The sequence below is a fragment of the Furipterus horrens genome, unplaced genomic scaffold (assembly GCF_987537825.1).
Source record: "Furipterus horrens unplaced genomic scaffold, mFurHor1.1.pri manual_scaffold_6, whole genome shotgun sequence".
Taxonomy (NCBI): Eukaryota; Metazoa; Chordata; class Mammalia; order Chiroptera; family Furipteridae; genus Furipterus; species Furipterus horrens.
Window position 1 is genome coordinate 67,145,048 of NW_028327176.1, and position 22,752 is coordinate 67,167,799.

At 52.7% G+C, this 22,752-nt stretch overlaps 1 protein-coding gene across 1 annotated transcript in view; it reads left to right on the forward strand.

The window, feature by feature from the left end:
• Positions 1–9,047: 9,047 nt before the first annotated feature.
• ATOH8 (atonal bHLH transcription factor 8) overlaps positions 9,048–22,752 on the forward strand; it is a 33,302-nt gene continuing 19,597 nt past the window's right edge. The window contains exons 1-2 of the mRNA XM_090280319.1: positions 9,048–9,909; positions 17,123–17,314. Coding sequence (XP_090136445.1) covers positions 9,166–9,909; positions 17,123–17,314 — 936 coding nt within the window. The 5' untranslated portion in view covers positions 9,048–9,165. The remainder of the gene's footprint in view (positions 9,910–17,122; positions 17,315–22,752) is intronic.

A 22,752-nucleotide genomic window follows, 5' to 3' on the forward strand; every position in this document is an offset into this window, starting at 1 on the left:
CGTGAATTCCATGAAATAACAGATTTTTAGCAATTATTTCCAGAAAACAGGGAATTTACTGAAATGAACCAAACCCAATAACAGTTTCGCTTTTCAGAGACAGTCTGGATCTGACATATTTGGTTCACAAGAGACAGGCCACCTGTCACTTACCCACAGCAGCCAGGATTGCCATGAAAGCTGGTAAAAACCCTGCAAACAATGGGATTTGGGGCTCAGTCTACCCCCTCGATAGAATGGGAAGGTTGGATTGGATCCACAGTAGCAAACACATGGTGTGAATACTGCCACCCTTACTCTTCCCTCTAGAGCAGACATTGCTAATCAATTACAACACTCATCCGCAAGGGACCCAGATGCAACCTCAGAATCCTTTTCAACACAGGGCTTCAGGCAGCCCCTACCAATCAATTAGATTTGGCATGTGCAATAAAAAGCATTTGTCCTCTCAGCACTAGATAATGTCCAAGCCTCCCTCCAGCTGTGCTGATCTAGAATTGCAACTGATTAGGTGTCTGAGGCCTCAGCTTGTAGACCACCAGATCACCAGCTGTCCCTGAGGCTTCCCAGGTCTGTGGAGTTGCCCTTGAGCGGGGCCACGGCTGAGCTGGTGCCTTATTAATTTTCCTCACTGCTAATAAATGTGCATTGCGTCAGCTCCGTCCTGCCCCCTCCTGTTCTCCGGCTGCCGCCATCAGCAGGGACTTTTTCAAGAGCTGTAAAAATAGTTTTTTTGAAGAGCCTGCACAGAAGAAGCAGCCAAGCCTTTTTGTTTTCTTTCTTTTCTGAGGGAATGGGGGAGATGGGTAGGCAATACTTCACAATGAAGGAATGTGCTCCTTGGGGAATTTAAACTTGTTTTTCTTAAATAATAATAAAAAAAAGAACGTATCACACTCTGGTTTCACATTGAGCCACAGAGCGCGTCTGTGAGGATTGGTAACAGCTCCCAGGAGATCACCAGCTTAAGCCAGGTCTCATTAGGCTGTTCGTTGACAACTGGGTCCCGATGAACAAAGCCATAATGAGCCTCCTGCTCCCCACCCACCCTGGTTGATCCAGTCTCCTTGGTCCAGCAGTCTGGATGGCTCCACAAGAGGGCTTGTCTTGCCTGTGTTGGAGGTTAGACATGGAGGAGAGCTTTCCAATGAGTGAATGTTTCACTTTCCCTACTGGTACTATGGATTTTGAAGAAACTTGAGACAGATGCTAAGATGCTAGGGTTGGAAGGGTCCTGGGATATGTAGGCTTCACTTTCCCCTCACTCTTACTACTTTACAGATGAAGAAACTGAGGCTTGCAGGAGGTAAGGGACAGGGGAAGCAGGTAGCAGAGGGAAGGGCATATAACTGGTCCTAGGAAGAGGATGCATCTCTCACTCCCAGACCAGCAAGTCAAAGCTGCAGAAGAACTCCGATAGCATTAACTCAGAGCTTCTGAAACCAGAGTAATTATACACTTGTCTTAAAAGGCAACACATTGTCACAGAGCCCTAGGATATAATTATACTCTTATGCTTTACACTTTTAATTTTTATTTAACTACAAACACAAAGAAATTAATAAATTAATAAACAAAATCAGAAAGATGATAAAATTCACATTAACAACATTAAGTTAATATGATGGATAATATTGCTTTTGCTGAAGCAGAAACCATAGGGCATAGAAGAGGAGCAGAGAAGAACAACAGAAGACTCAGGGACTTCCTGTCAGAAGCCACTACAATGAAGGATCCTGGGGGACAGTTAGTGTCAGGGGGAGAAGGCAGGACCAAGTCAGAAGCTGGTCAGAGGAAGCTGAGAGATGGAGCTGCTTATGGGCAGCCCTCATGTCTTCTTAGGGGGTTATTTGCCCAGCACAGCCTGGCTTGCAGTGTTCCTTCCATGGACAGGTCTCCTTGAGGCTCAGATCATCCTGTCACTTCATAGCACACCCTTGACAGTGAGGGCAATGCAATGTGGCCATCCTCTCCCTCCTCTGCCATCTTACCTGCCAGTGGGAAGAACCCTCACTGGGCTTTGAGAAGGTGCAGACCTTGCTCCTCCCTGCCGCTTCCTGTCTCCTCCTTCGGGTGACAACACAGACCAAAAGCAGGATGTGTAAGTAGATCATATAGTGTGGTACAGCAGCAAAGGCTGGCGGGCCTGCTGTAAATGGGTGTGGAGGAGAGGTCTCAGGGAGGAGGTGACATACAGCAAAGGCTTGGAGCAGGCGAGGGGACAAGCCATGGCATTTGTCAGGGAAGTGGTCTGATTGACCAAATTCTTTTGTCCTCCTAGGCTGGTTCAAATGTCCCTTCTTCCAGAAAGTCACCCACATTCAGAATTCCCTCCGCTTCTCCTGCAGCATGTATCACTTTGTACTGTGCCTCACAGCTCTTGTTGCACTTGTATTCTCCTTCTCCTGGCCTTGCAGCCTGAGCACCACGTCTCCTCTACCAGAATGTCAGAATGTCAGTTCCTGAGGACTGAGGGTTTTGCTCATTCACTGCTGTATCCCCAGCCTCAGTAGGTGGTCCACAAATGCATATTGAATTGTTGGAGGCGGACCAAGTTGAGCTCCTGATAGTAGACACCTTGTTTTACTGCCTCAGTTCCATCTTAAGCTCCGCATAAGATTTGTCAAATGAATGAATAGCTATTGATTAGGACTTACTGTTCTTCACTCAATTGATCAGACAGGGAGACTCAAAGTCAGAGATAGCAGAGTAAATTCAACACGACCACCAGTTCTCAGTGGTCAGAGAACCTGTTCTTGTTACGTGATGAACTCTGTCTCTGGACCCACTGGTTTCTTCTGTCAAAGCAGCTGGTCTAAACTGAGCAGTGGGCCTTCTTTTATTCAGTAAGTATTTATTGAGTGCCTGCTGTGTAGTAGGGATTGCTCTAGATGTTGAGGTACAGTGGTGTACAAGGCAGGCAAAAATCTCTGCCCTCATGGGGCTAATATTTTAGTGGGGGAGACAAATAAACAAACAAACAAACAATATATACATATATAGTGTCAGATCATGGCGGTAAGTGCTTGAAAAATTAAAACAGAGAAGAGGTAGAAAATACTGCATAGGGAGGGTACAAATTTTATATGGGATGCTCAGGGACAGCCTCATTGAGAAGGTAACAGAAACACCAGAAGTGGGTGAGGGAGTGAGCCATCAGGCTACCTGGTGTAGAACATTCCAGGCAAAGGGAACTGGCAGTGCAAAGGTCCTGAGGCAGGAGGAATCACTGGGTAGGTTTGAGGAGTGAAAAGGAGCCCAGTGTGGTGGGAGTAGAGTGATGGGTGGGGGTAAGGGTGGGAAAGACTAGAGGGGAAGGGCTCAGAGAAGAATGAGGAAACAGATGTCAACTCTGGCTCCTATTCTAATTTTTTAAAACATTTATTTATTGGTTTTAGAGAGAGAAAAACATTGATTTGTTGTTCCACTTATTTATGCACTCATTGGTTAATTCTCGTATATATGTGCCCTGACTGAGGATGAAACCCGCAAGCTTGGCATATCAGGACAATGCTCTAACCAACTAACTAAGCTACCCAGTCAGGGTTTGCCACTGCTGCAATACAAACTATCACCCCCTCCCCACACTGCAGTGGCTTAACATGAAATTTAGTACTTGTTCTCATGATTCTGTGGTTTGTCTGGGCTCAGCTGGGTGGTTCTTTCTCTGGCTCTTCCGTGTGGTTACAGCCAGAATAGAGGCTGGTCCTGGAGGCATCGGAAGACTCCACTCACAGGTTTGTCACGATGGAACTCTCCAGGTGGCCTCTCTTTCCAGCATAATAACTTGGACTTCTCATATGATGACTAAGGACTCCAACTGGCAGGAATCAGAAAGGGCCAGTCTCCTTAAAGCACAGCATCACTTCTACTTTCACAGGGCTCCATTAGCCAAAGTAGTCGCTAGCTAGCCCAGATTCACAGGGGTAGAGGAATAGATGCCACCTCTCTGTGCACGCAGGGAGAGAAGAAATTGATGGCACCTCTAAAACATCTGAGAAAAAATAGGAAGTCACTGGGAGCCTGGGTGAAGAGGAATTACATGACATGTCCTATGTTTTAACAGGATACCTGGCCAACAGTGTGGAAACCCTGGCACTTGCCTGCCCGCCATGCTGAAGGCCTCCTTCTCTCCTGCTTCCAGTGCCCTCATCTTGCCCCTGTCCCAGCCCCAAAGACTCTCAATTTTCCATAATTGGTATGGTCACACAGATAGAGGGAGGGAGGGAGAGAGAGAGAGAGAGAGAGAGAGAGAGAGAGAGAGAGAGAGAGAAGACTGGAGAGTAAGTACAGAAGAGCTTTCTATCTGGATGCCTCATCAGTGCCCTCTGGATCCAATGTTCTGATGTTTAATGGTGGCAGTGTGGACACTGTCGCTTGGGAGCCACCAGGCTGATGGTATTCTACTTTCTGCTCATGCCCATGGGTGGTCCTGTCCAGAGATGCTGTGAGTACAACTCCAGGAGGCACCAATCACATGCATCCTGTTTCCTCCTAGAAGTCTAATTTCCATTCTTTCTCCTTTCTCTAATGGGTGACACACCCACTTTGGAACAATCTGAACAGTCAGCAACAGGGACTCTAGATTCAGGAATGTAAAGCTTCATGGAACAAGTATCCAAGGTTCCATCTCACCTGCCCAAGAAGATAGCAATCACTAGATGCCACCCTACATAGCTGTCCTGGAATGGCACCAGTGCCTAGATACCAAGATGTGGGATCCATATGCCCAAGATTCTTGGATGTTTAGAGGTGGTGCCCCTTCCTTCTGACTCTTACCCAGAAGGCACTGGAGGGGCAGTGGGCTGGTCCAAGAGAAGCCAGCCGCTTCAGCTGAGAGGTGGACAGCAGAAAGCTCACCCAGGCTGGCTGCAAATGCAAGGACAGCCAGGCTGCCAAACAGACTAGGCCTATAGGTGGCCCAGGTACTCACCTCCCACCCCCATGCTAGTCACTGAACTCTCAGGAGGCAGTGAAGTACATGGTTCAAAACTTGAGTTTATGGATCAGCTATCCTGGGTTCAAGTCCCACTTCTGTTATTCCCTGTATGTTGGCAAGGCTTTTCCTCCACTTCCTATCTTCAGAATGGGTTTACCTCCTTGGGTTGCTGTAAGGATTTAGTGAAATCACTCCCTGTGTGGCAGTAATTATTACTGTCTGGCTTTCTAGCATTTGTTCCCAATGACTTAAGCTATAAGCTCTTGTCTTCCCTCCCTTTTCTCGTTTCCTTCCTGTTCCCTGGACCAGTGGTCCAGGAGTTGTGGGACCTCCCAGTGTCACCACCATGTTGGCCTCAAACAGTTGATTCAGTAGAGGGTGGGGGGGTGTTTTTAAAGAAAGTATGGTGTAAGTTTTCTTGGGGTATCTGCATTATACCATCCAAAGCAGGGAGTGAGACTGCCTGGAGCCTCCAGAGCCTTTTCATCCTAGCAACTCTATGAGTTCATGAAATCCGTATTACTATCATTGCAGGGTCAGGAACCTAGCTCCACAGCTAGCAAGAAGTGCCTTGCAGGAGACTATAATGATGTGTGCAGGCCAGGCGGAGTTATACCACCAGGGGGCGCTGCCTGGCTGGGCTCTCCCCATTTCTCAGGGACGCGAAATTGAAGTCTTAAGGTTTGAAGCTTAAGCTAAGGGATTGTGGACAGGTAGGTAGACTGGACTTTGAAGGTCTGCCATCTGGCGGTCCAAGAATGACAACAGGGACCCTTCACATTACTTGGGCCCATTACAGTTTGCCTCCTATTCCTAAAGGCCATTCCATCTGATGACTAAGGGGATAATGCCCAGATAGCAAACTGGGACTCAGAGAGGTGAAAGGGTGCTGAAGGCCACGCAACTGGTAGTGGCAAAACAGAGATCACTCCTAGGCTTGCCTGATGTCAACCCCAGGCTTCTGCCATTTGATCAGCAGGAGAGGCTGAACGGTGAGGGGGAAGGAGCGTGTCCTGGGAGACTGGAGGCGGGTCTGCATCCTACACTACTTCCACCCAGCACAGTTGACAATTCCTATCCAGGCCCTTCCCCTTCTGAGACCCCATGGGTTCTCAGGGAGCTTCTCCTCTACTTGGGGAGGGGGTGTTAGTGAGGGGCTCAGAATCATCATGAGTGAAGACCTCCATACTCAACCAAGACATGTGATTTTCCTGGCTCACAGCCTAGGCTCTTTAGGGATGGTTTTGAGTCTTGCCAGAGACTTCCACATGCCCCAGTTTGAAATTGCACCCCCAGTCTTGAGCAGGTGCTAGGCTAGATGGATCCTGGGCATCTGTGCTAACCCAGTGTGGTGAAGGCCGCCATTCACTCTATGTTTTGCCCCATGCTGAACGCTGTACACATAGTCTCATTTAACCCTCATGCCAGCCCTGTGAGGCACACAGTTATGATCTCCACTTTACGGAGTGGAAACTGAGGCTCAGAGCATACTTTAGCAGCTGTGGAAGGGAGGCTTTCCCTCGTCTCTGCCACTGACTGGCCAGATGTATGCAGAGTGGGCAAGCTGGGGTCTCAGCCTCTGCTTGGGATCTGGAGAATGAAAAAGGCATGAGGGCTGGTTGTCCTTCAGCAAAGGTTTCCGGGGCATGGACCCTTGGGGACAGAGAAGAAGGAAACAGCAGCCTTCCAGGAGCTCGCAAACCCAAGAACTCAGACAGGTCCCCAGTGGAGGATGAGTGGTAGCAATACCTGTGAGTGAGCATGTGCAGAGATGCCAGCAGGGCAACAGGGGGCTGGGGTGATTAACCAAGGCTTACAGGAATAGAGGAGAATGGAAATGGTCACCAAAGGGTAAGGAAGAGTGCGCTCTGCAGAGGAGAGGTGTGGGAGACCTTTGAGCAAAGGCCAGCACATTAGGGTCTTGAGCTGGCTAGGGAAACAGCAGAGGATGAGGGCTCCTCTCTGAGGCACACCTTTGGCCTTCAGGACATAGATAAATTGCAGGAAGACACTGGGTGTCCAGGGAAGGGTGAGGGGCCTTGAGGAGCAAATGCACTATGATGCTGGAACCTATCTCAGTGGAAAAAACGATTTTGTGTTTACTATAATTGGAAAACTGCATGCCTCCTCCATGTCCCTGTGGGAATGTGGATGCCTGAGTGACCGTATGAAGCCTTATGTCAGAGGCCTTTCACATCCATGATCTCCTTTTACTTGTCCAACTGCTCTGAGAGGTTGGCTGGACAGAAATATCCTTAAGAACAGATGAGAAAACAGAACCCCAGCGGAATAATGTATCTTGTCCAGGGTCATGGGGCCAACAGTTGAAAAGCCAAGACTTGGGCTCCCGGACCCAGGTCTATGCTCCTGACCCCGAACCTTCTGCCCTGACCCCATCTTAACCCCCAGGATTCTGCATGTCACAGGCCACCCACTCCCAGGCCATTCTCCCCTGGACTCTGGATTTTCACAGGAAAGCCCCCAGCAGGACTGAGGGTGGGAGCGCAGGACTGAAACCAGAAGGAGGAAGATCCCAGTGCCTGCAGAGTCCAGAGCCCAAAGCCAGGTCAAGGGTCTATCTTCCCTTCCCAGACTGCACCACCACTGCCTTTAGAAGGTGCTGCCACAGGAGGGACCCGAAAGGAGGGAAGCCCTGCGCTGGTCCACCAGGGCAGCCTTGGGGGGTGGGTCTTGGATGAGGGCCTACTAGTTTGGCTTCTTTCCAGAATCTCCAGTGGAATGGTAGAGAATGGAGGGCTTGTGGAGTTGTGCTCTGACTCAGTAACAGTAGGCGCTTGCAAAGGTCTCACCTCATGCCAGGCACTGCTCTGAGCGGTGTGCACATATGTGGACAACGAATCTTCCTGAGCATCTCTGAGCATCTTGGGAGGAAGGTACCCTTATTACCTCCATTTTCAGATGGGGAAAGGGAGGCACAAGGTCACTCACTTTGTAAGTGGCAGAGCTGGGGCTTGAATCCAGGGAACCTGCCTGTAAGTGCTACTGTGCCTCTGTTATTAATAATAATAACCAAGCTACCATTTAAGTCCTACCTGCTATGTGCCTGGCACTTAGTTCCTCATAGCAAGGCAGTGACTGAGGCATTGATGCTCTCCGAATTTCATGGATGAGCAAATCCAGGCTTGGCAGGCCGCCTGCGGTGAGGTGACTTCAGACTCACAAATGGGAAGGCTAGCTAAATCCGAAGCTGGCACCCTACTTGGCCTTTGGAAGGCCAGTTTGACTTGCTGTGGGGCTACGGGAAGACACACTCCTTGTCTGAGCCTCAGTTTCCCTATCATAGAGGCCTTCTGCTCCTGTCCACTTTGCTCCAGCAAGTGGTAGAAAGGGGTTGCGGTGCTGTGGGAGTGCCGGACACTCCAGAGCCTTTCCCTTCTCTCATTGACCCGCCCCACTCTCACCCCACCCCGAAGTTGCTGCTCCGTTTTTTTTCCTCGATTGCTTAGAGTTAGTTAGGGTGGAGGGGTGAACCGTGAGGCACTAGGTGCGGCAGAGGTCAGCAAGGCCGGGTGGAGAAGGTCTCGCTCTGTTTCGGGGTAGGGCCAAGGGCCCAGAAGCCACGTGCTCGGGCAGTTCTACAGAGGGCTGTCAGTCCTCCGGAAAAGAGCAGCGCTCCCAACTGGAGGAGGGGTTGGGGAGGGAGAGCCAGAGGAGGCCGATTCTGGGCAGGAGGGGTGGGAGTGGGGGGAGGTAAGAGAGGACGCGGACAAAGGAGGCGGCCGGCAGCCCAGCTGTTTTGAAAAATGCTTCCTGTTTCTTTAAAGGCGCTCGCGGCTCGGGCGGCCGTGCTGGGAGGCGGTGGCGGCAGGAGCTGCCTGCTCGCCGGGCGGCGGCGCTGACTGATCTCTCGAACTGGGCTTCTGTGTAAACTGAGGCTAAACAAACACAGATGGAGCGCAGCGGGCGTGCTCCAGAAATGCTGGCAAGTCGGCAGCGACTTCAGATGACACTCTGAGCGCTTCGGGAACGGACTGCCCCGCGCCTTCGCGGAGCCGGCGGCGCAGCTGCCCCGAGCGCAGGGAAGAGAGAAGAGAGGGCGGGAGGGCAGGAGGGAGGGAGGGCGGGGGAGAGCAGGGGAGAGCCCTAGCCTCCGAGGCGCCGAGAGCGAAGGCCACCGGGCAGAGCCCGGCGTCGCGTGCAGAGCGAGCGTGCCGGGCGCGCGATCCGGGCAGCCCCACGCCCCTGCCTCGCGCGCTGCCCGAGCCATGAAGCACATTCCAGTTCTCGAGGACGGGCCGTGGAAGACCGTGTGCGTGAAGGAGCTGAATGGCCTCAAGAAGCTCAAGCGGAAAGGCAAGGAGCCGGCGCGGCGTGCTAATGGTTATAAAACTTTCCGATTGGACTTGGAAGCGCCCGAGCAAGGCGCCACTGCCACCAACGGGCTGCGAAACAGGACCCAGCGGCTGCAGCAGGTCTCGGGCCCGGTGCCGGCCCCAGTGGCCCCGGCCATTCCCTCAAGTGGGGGTCCGGACACCTCTGGAGAGCGCGGGGGCGCCCGGGCGCCGGAGATCTTGGATGCGCGGAAACGCGCCTTCGCCCTGAGCGCTGTGGGACCCGGACTCTCCACGCCGCCGCCGACAGCACCTCAGGGCCCGGTACCTGGGGGTCCCGAGGTACACCCTTTCCGGGAACCCGGCCTGCGTCCCCGCATCTTGGTGTGCGCACCGCCTGCCCGCCCCATGCCTTCCGCACCCCCTGCGCCGCCGGAGACCTCAGTGCGCCCTGCGCCCCCCGCGCGCCCCGGGGAAAGTTCCTACTCATCTATTTCACACGTAATTTACAATAACCACCCGGATTCCTCCGCGTCGCCTAGGAAACGGCCGGGCGAAACGACCGCCGCCTCCTCGGAGATCAAAGCCCTGCAGCAGACCCGGAGGCTCCTGGCGAACGCCCGGGAGCGGACGCGGGTGCACACCATCAGCGCAGCCTTCGAGGCTCTGCGGAAGCAGGTACCGGCTCCCGGCCGCACACTCACACTGCCCCCGGGGGAAGATTGCCAGAGTGGGTGGGTGAGTGCCTCGGGGAATTTAGGGAGGGTGTGTGTGACGGGCAAGCTGTCCCCGCTCGGTCAGCCCCAGGACCCTGACAGGTTTGGGGCCTCCTGGAATAGTGACTGTTGCTGCAGCATTGGTAGGTATCGTACGTAGTTTGCAAAGTGAAGGTGAAGGCCCCCCCGAGGCATACCCCGGTCCTCCCCGCCCCTCCCACGCGGTGACCCTGCCTGTGCGTCTGACTTAAGCAATCCTAGTTAACTTTTATGGCAGTTGAGTAGTTGTCTCCCGGAGTTCCTTGGGAGCGGTGGAGTGGAAAAGGGGAATGTGGGAATATGTCTCTGGCGGGGAAGGGGAGAAGACCTCCCCTTCAGGCATTTGGCACCGTCTGGGTCCTGGAGTTGCCAGAATATTAGGGTCCCGCATTCCCTCTCCAGTCCGCAGCTCCCAGCAGGGATGCCCCACACTCAGGTTGCTTCTGTGCTCTGCACCCTTTGCCTTGGTGTCCTTAATGACCTGAACTGCAAGCCTGCTCCTCCTCCCCAGGGGTGGCCTCAGGAATTGGATGGTGAGATCCTTCCCAGGAGATCCCCTCCACCCACCTTTGCTGCCCTTCATTTCGTGGTGAAGGAGGCAGGTCTGCTGACGGGACTGGGTAATTGGGGGACCTTCAGAGCCTAGTTTTGGGGTGTGTCAGTTTGGGGCTGGTGGGGACTGCCCTCACCCCACAGTGTCTTGGGTGGGGATGGGTGGGGACAAGCAGTTTTACAATTCCACTTTAGACAAGATTGCCCTGGGTTTCTAAGCTTCTCATTTTCTTTGAGAGAAGGGAAATCTAAGAAGGGCTTGTGTCCCCTGCTCCCACCCACACAAGGAATGGATAAGGGCAGGGGCTGGATGTTACTGTAGTAAGGTTTTTTTCTTGCTCAGCAGCTGACTTCCTGTGTGACTCCAGGGAAGTTACTCAACCTCTCTGGGCTTTAGCCAACAACAAAGCAGTTCAGAAAACATGATCTTCTTTTTGGATCACACTCCTCCTGTGGGTGGGGTGGGCAGTAGTACCTGTGTCTGTCCATGGGAATGAAATTAGACTGGGGGAAATAGCCCCTATGATTTTTTAGTCAAAGTGTCCTGCTTGGGTTTTGGTAAGATGTTTGCTCAGTGAATTGGGGTGGAGAGGTCAAGTAGCTGACACAGAACAGGCTGGGCCACTGACCATAGCAATGCCAGCTGGGATGGTGGGCAGTGGGCCCAGTGGAGTATTCAGTCGGATGCCTGGGGAGGGGGACAGCTACAGAGTGCCCTGCAACTCACCCCTCAGGACAGAAGGATGACAGAAGGCCTGTCCACCTGCTCACTTTGCAACTAGGGAGACCCTTGGTAGACTGGGGAGGCCACGTACTCAAGACATCACAGCTGATGAGTAGCAGGTAGGGCTGGCACCTAGGTCCTTCGAGTACCAGTTCAAGGCCCTTTCTACCCTGCCAGCTTCCCCTTTCAGTGTGGAGAAAAGATTTTACAGGTGGTGAGACAGGTTGAGAAAGCTTATATCAGGTGATTGGAGCCTCCCTCGCAGGTTTGCATTGCACACCTCCTTGGCATGCCAGTCACTAGTCTCCTCCAGTGTACTGGTACCTCCTTGGCATGGTGCAGTCACAGCCTGCATAGCTGTGTACCTCTGTCATTGCAGAGCCTGGCTTTGAATCGGTGTCAGTGAGTCGCTTCAGTGCCCAGGCTCTTGATAGCTCTGCTCCTCAGCCTGTTGAATACCCCAGCTCTGTCCACCCTCCACACTGAGGAAAGCCAGGCAGCCTCCTGTTTTGTCCATCCCACTGTCCTCTCAACCGGGAAGGGAGTTTGGGGGAGGGGCTGCTTAGCCACAGAGGTATAGATCAGGGACAGGCCCTCTGGGCTGGGGGATGCATGACAGCAAGGCCAGGTTGGCGGAAGTGTGGGGCAGATGGTCAGGCCTCAGCACATGCCACCAGCCCAGCTGCATAGGGCCCTCCCCACCCCCTCATGTGAAGGCCATGTGTGCACAGCTGGGCCTGGCCCATGTGCAGGGCTGCTCCAGGACCAGGGGGGAGGGGTTTGAGGGGGAAGCCTGGCCTTGCTGGATGGGTGGGTGTGGGATGGACGGGGCAGAACTGTGGGCCTCAGGCTCCTGGCAGAACCTTCTGGCTCACAGACTGCTCACTCTTGGGGCATCTGGTGTGTGTGCAGAATACCTTTCTTCCCTGAAAGTGGGAAGCCCCTCAGCCTTGATGGAGGAATGGCAGCCTTGCAGGGAGAGGCCAAGGCATCAGTGAGAAACCCTCAGGACCTGCTGAGGTGCCTCTTCATGAAGGAGGTGCAAAGTAGGAGGGGCCTGGGTCCTTCTGCTGCTGCCCCTAGAGTCTCCCAGGGGATCCTCACCAAAGGGGCTCAGGGTGGCCAAGGATGGGCTGAGGGGGTATTGCCTCTACCCCTGCAACTCTCTCAGTCTCAGCCCCCTCTACGCTGCTCCCTCATGTCCACAGTCACCAGGGCAGCTGCTCAGGAGCCTCAGTGAGCAGGCCTATGGTTACGTATCTGTCGTGCTACCTCCCGTGTTATAGGCGAGACCCTTACAGAGAGATTGAGCAAGTGGCCAAGATTTGTACCCAGACCTATTTGACCCTGGGGCCATGGATCCTAATTACTAAAACTCAGGTTCTCAGGGTCTAGTCTGTTGCTGTGTGAAATCTGACAAGGACCTTGAGCAGCTCTGCATAGAGCGGCCTTGTCTCAGGAAGTCTGCGCTTACTGACAGTAATTTCAATAGTAATTTTGAGTGGAATCAAGTGCTGAGCTGTGTTCCATGGGCAGTGTTGGAGCTCTGTGGGTCAGGAGTCTCAGTAGGCTTCCAGGAGGGTGTCCTGGGCTGGGTGTGAAGGGTGGGTAGGAGCTGGCACAGAGTCCAGAGGCCAAAGGGCTTCCAGGCCTCTCCTGCACTGGCTTGTAGGTTCTTGGCTTGGTTTCTCTGTAACACCTTCCTGTGTTTGCCCATAGCGATTCCTTTCTGAGGTGGCAGGTATTCTGATGCCCATTTTATTAGTGAGGAAACAAGGACCCCTAAAATTATGGACCTGCCTGAGGTCCTGTGGATGGCCAGGGGTAGAGCCTGGTCCCCAGCCTCCCAGGCCAGTGTGTTTTCACATTTTCCTGCTTCCTGGAACCTAGAGAGAGTCCAACTTGGGGTGGGTAGGATGGCATGCTCTGGGGTCATGTGGGACCCTATGACAATCCCCAGATTTGCTCTCCTGAAGCTGAAAAATCTTTGTGGGGTGAGCACAAGGCAGGTCCATTTACTTTCCCAGGAGCTGGCAGTCTCTCAGGAGCTGGACCCAAGTAACCTTGTGGCCTCCTGTGGCCTGTGTCTTCTGACCAGAGTGCGCAGACAATGGCTGTGGGGTCTTCTGCAGGCGGGGGGTGGGGCTGGGTTCTGGGTCTCACTATGGATGCTCAAAGAGGTAATGCACAAAGTCTGGGGTCCCATGGGATCAGTCTAGGACTCTCCGTCTGCCGCTTAGAAGGGTGGCCTGCCTACCTCCCCATCTTAGGCTATAGAAGCCCATCCAAATCCCCAAGTGGTTGCTTTTGGCTAACTGGAAGAAGTCCAGCTAAGATAGGAGTTCAAAACCCAAAAAGCTTCCCACCAGCTGAGTTGTGGGAAGTTCTTACACACCTACTAGCAAGTGCTCCTGACAAGTAGAAGTGATGCTTTCTACCTCTTGGAGATGTGTTAGGATGAATATGTAGGTGTGGTATTCAAAATACTCAACCCTCTGCCCACCGTAGTAGACCACACTAAACTGAAAGGGGTGGCCTGGTTTAAGAAGTCATGGAGGGTAGGCAGGGCTTATTAGCCCCACCCTTCAGATGAGGAAACTGAGGCCCAGAGGTAAAAGGCACTCACCCAAATTCACACTGCTGGTAAGTGCCCAGGATTCAGACCAGCTCTTTCCTCCCTACCTTGGCCTCCCAGAATTAGAACCTGCCATTGGATTCTTACTTTGCAGTAGCAGCCCAGGCTGGGGTGCTTCTGAGCTGGGCCATGGGGGCCCAGATGCTATGTCGTGCAGTTTGGGCACCAGGAGGATCTGGAGTTAGCAAGGTTAGCCGAGGAGCACACCCCCACCGGGGGATGGGGAGGAGGAGTGATATAATCAAAAGTTGCCCTTGATGTCCCATGTATGGCCACCTCTGGCAGTGGGAGTTGGGAGAGCCCAGTGGCCATTGCCTTCTTTGGGCACTAGATAGACAAACTTCTGGTCCCAAAGAGGTCTTAGCTGTGTGACCTGGGGCCCACCATGTCTTCTCTCTGTTTCCTTAAGTGCAGATGGGATAACCATCTTTGGGGGTGGTTTTAAATGGGATAAAACTACTTGTAAATAGCTTATACAACCTGGACTTGGACAGAAGCAGCGAGACAGAGTGACAAATCTGGGACAAAACTGGCCCATAACCTGAAGTCTCTAGGCTGGCCTTGATCTCATCTGTCGCTCTGTATTCCTGCAGTCATCCTGGATCCCCATGTGCAGAACCCTCCTGAGATCCCCGCTCCGACTGGCTGGGCAGCCAGCTGCTCAGGGGCCAAGGACTCACAGAGCTGAATAACTCCCAGTGTGGCCTCTGGGTGAAAATAATGCTAGGGCCTGTGTCACAGAGCTGTGCCCATGTCCAGGGCTCCACCAGGCGGGCACTCCCTCCCTGGGTTCCTCTGTCCCAGGATTCTCAGGAACCTTTCTGTCCCACAGACCCTGTTTATTTGTTCATGCTGATAAAGCAGGATTCTCTGGCCTGTGGTTGGGAACAGGCAAAGTGCATTGTTCTGTGGGCTTTTCTTGGATGGGTTTGGAGCTGTGGCTACGCTGGGAGTGGGCGGTGGGAAGGGGAAATACATTGGAAGCTGACATTCTCTCTGCCACCTCCCTGCCCCTCTCTGGGTTTCCTAGCCTGCTGAGGGGCGACTCCTTGGCTGCTGGAGCATGTTAAAAGGAGGCAGCAAACCTTGCCTCTGGTGTGGGTATACCTCAGGACCCCCTGGGGGAAAGGAATAAGCAGACTTGTCTTGGCTCCATATTCCCTGCTTCTTGCCCTCTCTGGAGCTGCTCTTTGGAGACCTGCAACACCAGCTGGACTATTTTGCTGACTTGTAACAGGCCTTACTCTGAGCCGTGCACATGTCATCTCATTTCATCCCTACCGTGCTGTGAGGTCAATCCTATGAGCAACATGACGAAGCCACCAAAGCTCAGAAAGATTTATGACTCTCACCCAGGGTCTCATAGCTAGAAAGGGCTAGAGTCAGGAGTTGAACCAGGTGATGAGAAGGTGCGTGTGCTTAAGCTCTAGGCCAAACAGCTAAATCTTCATCCTCAGAACGAGGGAAGTTCTAAACATTCTGGAGTCACCTGGTGAGTATGGAGGGCGAGCATTCATTTTTCTCATTCATTTTCTCGTTCCACACACCCCATTGAGTGCCTGTTATGGGCAGAACCGGTGTTGGGCTCTGCATACAGGGGCCCTTCTCTACAGCTTACAGGGAGACTGACCACTAAGTGAGTCACAATTAGCAGGAGTGAAGAACAGATAGGGTGCTATTAGGGCGCCACCAAGGGCAGACACCCCCCACCTTACCTTCAGCCTCCTGGTTTAGGGTTGGGGTGTGGCAGTAGAGAAAGCTTATGGGCGAAGTGAGGTTTAAGTTAGATCAAAGTGGCTGTTGCACTTAGCGTCCCGTCTGAGGTGATCATGTTGTTCATGCTTTATCCTCAGGGCCTAGAATAGGGTTTCTGAACTTCAGCATGTCTGACATTTTGGACCGGGCTTTTATTTGCTGTGGGGGCATCACAGGATGCTGCGCATGGTAGGATGTTTAGCAGCATCCCTGGCCTCTACCTACTGCAGGCCAGTACCTTCCCCACTTGCGCCCAGTAGTGACAATTAAGAATGTCTGCAGACTGTCCCCAGAACCACAAAATAGTCCCCAGTAGAGAACCACTGACCTAGCACAGTACTTGGCATATGGCCCGTGGGGTGTGTGCGCGTGCTCACTAAATACTTATTGACTGGACGTGCCATGGGGGTCCCACTCTGTGGGATGAGGGTTAATTAGTACCAGATATCAGTGGCAGATAGACCTGCTGTGTATAGATCCTGGAGAGCCAGAGAGAGGAGGAAAACTTGGTGGCTGGTTGAGCACATTTTGGCCATTTAGGTGAAGGATGCTTCATGGCGGCAATGGCTCTGATGACGCGCCCCAGTCAGATGGACTTTGTGGTAACCTTTCCATGTTACAACACAGGACTGTGCTGCAGTTTCATGCAGCACAAACGTCGGTGGACAATGTTAAAAAATTAGAGTCTCCATCTCTTCACCTGGTATAAGTCCCTGTGCGATTAGTGATGTCTCGTTGGTGAGGAACCGCTGACAAACATGTCACATCTGACTGGGGCTGTAAATATTTATTATGTGTGTGTTGAATGCCTAGCAGCATCTCAGGTTCAGAAGGGGCATAAAGAGAAAGAGAAAAGAAGGAAAACCAACCATATGTGTGCCCTCCTGCTGAGCACTGGCACTTTTCCTTCTTTTATGTTCCCAGAGTCTCTCACTCTGTTATGAAGATAGGAATCACATTATTCATTGTCAGAACCTCTAGTGCCTAGCAAAACAAGCCTCATGAAATGAATGAATGAATGAATGAACGAACGAACGAACGAACGAACGAATGAACAAATGAATGGACTATCAGAATTGATAGAAAATGTCCGGTCTCTCAGTAAGACTCCTTCTCAGCGAGGGCTGGGGACAGAGCTCTGTTGTGGTGGGAACACACTGTGCTTCATTTAGACTGACTTGCAGGCATGAACTGAGTCTCAGTTTCTTCCTCTACAAAATGGACATTTGTATACCTGCCCGAGTCTGTGAGTGGGTGACCTGAGATGTGTGTGAGGAAACAGCAGGTGCTTAGAACAGAGAATAAAGTCCGGCCATGGGCTTAGACATCCACCTCTGCTGGCCAGCAGTCCCGCTCAGGTGGTGCAGATGTCACTGCGAGCAGCCCCGTGCCTGCCTGGCAGGGTTCCCACGGGGTTGTGCTCAGCACAGAGACCTGGGCAGCTCCTCCTGATGCCTTCTCACCCACTAGGTGCCGTGTTACTCATATGGGCAGAAGCTATCCAAACTGGCCATCCTGAGGATAGCCTGCAACTACATCCTGTCCCTGGCACGGCTAGCTGACCTCGACTACAGCGCCGACCGCAGCAACCTCAGCTTCTCCGAGTGTGTGCAGCGCTGCACCCGCACCCTGCAGGCCGAGGGACGTGCCAAGAAGCGCAAGGTAGGCGCCAGCCACTCAGGGAACAGCCTCTGCGAGAGGATGGGGAGGTGGGGACAGGAACTTGGCGTGCCCCACACTCACCCAGGCTTCCAAAAGGCCAGCGAGATCAGCTTCTTGGAGCTTTGCTGGGGTCACCCCAGCTTCAGAGCTCCTCACAGTACTGGGATTATGGATGTGACCCTACGCCTGGTAATGGGGCTGCTGAGGACCATAGACAGTCACCCAGGGCCTCTGAGCCTGGGTTTGCTTATCACTGAAATGAGGATGGCTTTTCTCTGAAGCTGTTTCCAGCCTTCTGTGCTCTGGAGCTAAATTCCCCACATGGGCCCTGATAGATGTTGTATCAGGATGAGATTCCCTGAGCAGGTGACAGCCCAGAGAACCCTTGGCATGTTATGGGATGTGACTTGGCCTGTGGGTTATCTGAGGCCATACATTAAGGTGGATGATATTCATTCATTCATTCATTCATTCATTCACTCTTTCATTCTTGGATCGATTTGCTGACCCCTAACCTGAGAATGCTGGATGGGACTATAAAGATGAATAACATTTGGTCCCAGTCCCCATGCACCAGGCGGGTGAGGCAGAGGGAACAGCCTAAAGAAAGCCTGATGTATTTGGAGAGACAGGTGCAGGAGGAAAGGTGTTGGGCATCACTCTGGGCCCCAGATGGCCTGTGCCTCAGAGTTTCCAGTTGGAGGCCAGTGCCAGGCAGTGCTAAGCAAGGCTCATGGCAGCCCTGTGGATCTCTGTTCCCACAAGGCTTGAGGAAGTGTGACAGAGGGCAAGACCCAGTCCATAACCGTGAGGAGGGTGGTTGGCTCCCTTGGGCCTTCAGAGATGGGGAGGGTGGGGAGCTGGCTAACTGGCACCCTTCATGGCTTTCTTTCTTCCTGGCCTGCCCTTCCCCCCATCCTTGACACTCACTCCCCCTCCCCACTTCCCAGCAGACCCTCTCAGGTTCTCCAGGCTTCCCAGGGGACCGTGGACCCCTAGCCAGAAAGGCTCTCTCTGGACTCTCCTACCTATAACAGGGAGGGCCCCGGCATGTGCTCACAGCCAGCCAGCTGCTGCTGCTGTGATAATTGCACGTTGCATTCCTGGGAGTGATTAACACGGACCAGTTAGATGAGATCTTCATCAAGTGGGTGAGAGAGGAAGCGGCAGTGGCTGCTCACAGGGTGGCTTTCCACTGGAAAGTGACACGGGTAAATTGTGGGAGTGATTTATGGCTCCTTGAAGTGCTCTGTGGCAAAGGAGGTTTGTAAACTCTCTGTGAACTTCCCTGGCATTCAGTGGTCTGGAGGTCTGGGATGGGCAAAGTGGACACGCACCGTTTTCTCCACCTCTGCCCGTCGAGGCCTCCTCTTTCCAGTTCCTCCCCTCACTCACCACAGACAGGAGCACGTGGGCCTGTTCCCTTCCCTGGTCCTTGATTGGAGCACATGGTGTCCTGGGCTGGGGAGGAGGCTGACACCTGTAAGGTGAAGAAAGAAGGGAGAGTGGGGTGAAGGTGCCCAGGGGAGATGAGCTTTTGGTTTCCCCTGAAGTCACCAAAATCACGTTAGAGACTATCTGGTCCAACCTCTCAGATTGGGAGGCTGAGGTGGAAGATTATGGTTAAGAATATCAAACAGCTCTGACCTCAAAGTCCTGGCTTGCCACCTATCAGCTGTGCCATCTTGGACCCATAGCTTAACCTCTCTGAGCCTTGGTTTTCTGGTCGATAAACAGGGTTGGTGATGATAAATTGTCAGTGATTGCTAAGGTCCTTTCTGGTCTGACTCTCCAAGAAGAGGTCTACCCTCGCCTCACATGGGCACTGAGCTGCTTGTATTCTGCATCACCCTCCCACCAAACAGGACATCCTGTGGCTGCTGTCTCCCCAGTGCTGGCCCTGGGCAGCCACCACTGCCAAGAGGACTTAGATAGAGGGACAGGACAAGGTCTTCTGAGGGCTTCTCTGGGCCCAGCATTCAACCCTGGCAGGTCGGGGGCTCACAGGATGACCCCACTCCTGCTGCTCTGCCTTTCTGCATCTCTGTCACCATGCAGGTGTGTGAGTTCCAAAGTGTCCTCGGATGGTCTCCAGTGACCTGCCTGGTGGACCTGAGTAGTTGGGGTAGGCCTCTGTTTTGTTAACTAGAACCAAGGGGTGTGGTGTCTCTAGAGATGCATTCATTCATTCAGTGTTTATTGAGAATCTACAGCAAGTTACACACTGGGGAATTCTCTGCTGAGCATGTGGGCACTGTGATGGGATGTTAATGGTGGATTAGGCTTGACTCTCCATAGTCCCTGTAGACAGAGGGTATGGGGCCCAGATCAAGCCCCTATTACTTCTCCCCTGCAGCCACTGCGGACAGCCCAACGGTTAGGGAGACAGAAAGTAAAGAAAGGAAGAAAAAAGAAAACAAGAAAGTCCTTGATAAACAGCAGCTGGGATGGTAATGGTCACTGATGCGATGATGGTGGTTGAGCGGTCCCATTTGAGGATGGCTCCCTCACAGTTCTTGTGCCCCCAAAAGCCGGGTGGTCCTTTTTCAGGTTGCCTCCTTGAGAGATTGCACTCAGGTCCTGGGAGATCCCTTGTAGTTCTGATGAGCTGCCCTGTTTCTCCAGACCTGTGTTAAGAATGGGATTTACAGTGAACCCTGTTCACCCCCGAAGTCTCCAGGTGCATCCTTTTACCCATCTCAGACATTTCCTACAGGGGTGGGGGACCTGCATCCCTTGACTGGTGAGTCTTCCATCTTTGGGCCTTGCAGAATGTGGTTTTGGGGATTCAGAGCCCCATTTGGAAGTCCCAATAGTACAGAGGTCAGTGTCAGAGGCTGCCCAGCAAAGAGACAGGCGGGAGGAGTTGAAGGGCTCTGGAGAGCTCAGTTCTGACTCCAGCTGCGGCTGAAGATAATGCACGTTAAGCTCCTGGCTCTGGGCCATGTTTCCGCAGCTCCTGTTTTTAAAGCAGCAACTCCTGAAAGCTAAGGAGGAGGAAGAGGATGGGGAAGAGGAGGAGAATGAAGAGGAGGAGTGGAGAGGGGAAAGGAGGAGGAGGAAGTGGAGGAAGAGGAGAAGGAGGAAAAGAAGGAGAAGGAAGAAAAGGAGGGGTTGGGGGAGGGGAGGAAGAGCAGCAGAACTGTTTTGTATCTGCGCTGGGTGGGCCCTACCAGATCTGAGAAATAGGAAAGGACCAATTTCCTACCATCTAGGGCACTGCCTTCCAGGGATTTTAAGCCACTGAGTATTAGTAACATCATCACCAACAACAGCTACTACTAATATGGATGGTGTAGTTAGTTCCTGCACGCAGGTGACTGTAGCCATCTGGCACAGTTGCTCTGGTCAGGAAGGCTGGCTCCGCAAGGCCAGGGGTCGCTCCTCCTGCCGTGTGTGGCCTGGAGCCAGAGGAAGCGTCATGCAGGTGCAGATGCCTCCAAACTCTGTCCCCCTTTTCCTGCTGATTTCTGGGCAGGGGAGGCTTTCCTTGTGATGGCAAGGCTGAGGGTGGCCTGACTCCTCTTTGGAAGAATGTCTTGGGTGCTGACATCTGTAGCTTCAGTGCTAGGGACAAGCTGAGGTGGCATGTTGGTTTCAGGTCAGGGGTCAGTGAGAGCTGAGGGTGTTCCGGGACTCCTCACTGTCCAAGTGGCCGAGCCCCAGGCCTCCAACAGGGCCCAGTGGCACCTGCTCTTTCTGGGGACTGTTCCTAAGCCCCTGAGTGTGTGAGGCAGAGTCTTGAGAGCTCCTGCTCTGGCAGGACCCAGCCCCCGCCGGGTGTAGGGCTTCTTGTACCCCCAGGGTGTCCACTGTCTTGGCATTGTCCCCACCTGCCATGTACATAAGTCACCCTCATAAGAGCCTCCTCAGTCTCCTCTTCTGTAAAGCTAGTGTTGATGGAAGTGATTTCTAAAGTCCTTTTCAGTTAGACTTCTGAGCTGAGGTTACCTCAGCCTCCTTTTCTGTCTAAATGATGAAATGTGCTATTCTCACTGGCCCCTCTGCCCATCACAGGCATTTCACACAGATAGGAATGTCACTCACAGAGGCTGTTGAGACCCCGAGGTAGTGTGTCCTGAGATCACTGGTAACCCCTGATATTCTCAGAGCCTGGATTATGTGCCTGGCATGGTGCTTAGTGTTTCCAACACATCCCTGTAAGGTAGGTGTTGGTGTTGTCACATTGAACAAAAAATAAAAGCAGGGCTGAGGGCCTGAGAAACTTGCCCAGGGACACCCAGCCAGTAAGAGAGGTATCTCCGGGCTCTTACCACTACCTGTCCTGCCCGCCTCAATAGAAGTACCCTGGGTGAGAGGAGGTTCTGTTTCCAAATCCTCCAGCCAAGTTAAATGCCATTTGCTTTCAAAGCCCACAGAGGCCATTTGCTGGGGGTGGAGGGGGTGAAGGTGGATGGGAAATCACCATCAAATTTCCTTCGCATCATAAAAATGGATGCAATTTATTTTTTCTGGCATTCCAATTACATAGACGTTTGCCACCAGCTGTTTGTTCTAACATGGAGTGTTCTCTCAGCTGCTGTTTCTCCTCTCAATTTGACACCGTTAGTCCACAAGTCTGGCAGGGACTGGAATGGAGGGGTCATTGGCTGGGGAACCTCACAGGTGAGCTCAGGGCTGGCTTTCCTGCCATCCTCTGATGTTTCCTTGGTGGTCCCGAGGTGCTGTTCCCCCCTCCCCTTTCACATTCTTTCACCCCCACCTCATCTCCTTTTTCAAATTGCTCCCCTCATGACATGTACTCACAGATCTCCCTCTTCTCCCCAACATGTTGTGCATGAATGAAAACGTGGGGTCTCAGGCATAGTGAACCATGACACATGGGAGGCCCCCTCTACTGCTTGAACTGATCACCCTTTGGAATGCAGAGACTCTTCAGTGCACCCCTTTGGAGTCCTCTTTCAGCCAATGTGCCCCTCTGGAAAGCCCTGCAAAAGCTGTGTTCCCCTCCCCGCTGCGACCTGGAGAAAGAGTGTCTGTGTAGTTGGGGGTTAAGTTGAGAGAACACTAGAGTTCTTTTCAGTTTTCTGTAATACCGTCATTTAATTTGAAGGCACACAAAAATACAATAGGGAGATCCTTGGTAAGACCATGAAGTAGGTGAAAAGTAGCACTTTGGGGCAGGAGACCTGCGTTTGGGTGCTGGCCTTGGCACTTTCTAGCTGTGTGACCTTGGGCATGTTGCCTAATCTCTCTGATCCCCAGTTCTCTCACCCCTAAAGTTAGAGCCTACATACTTTCCCTGCCACCTTGCTGGAAGGATTAAACAAGATCCCTCCCTTAGGAGAAAGGGCCGGTATTTTTCTCAGTGAGTGCCAGAAAGGAAATCCCATGAATTTACAGCTATAAGATAACAACTTCATTTGGAAGCTCAGGAAGGAACATCTCAGAAAAGGGCAGTCCCACAACTAAGAAGG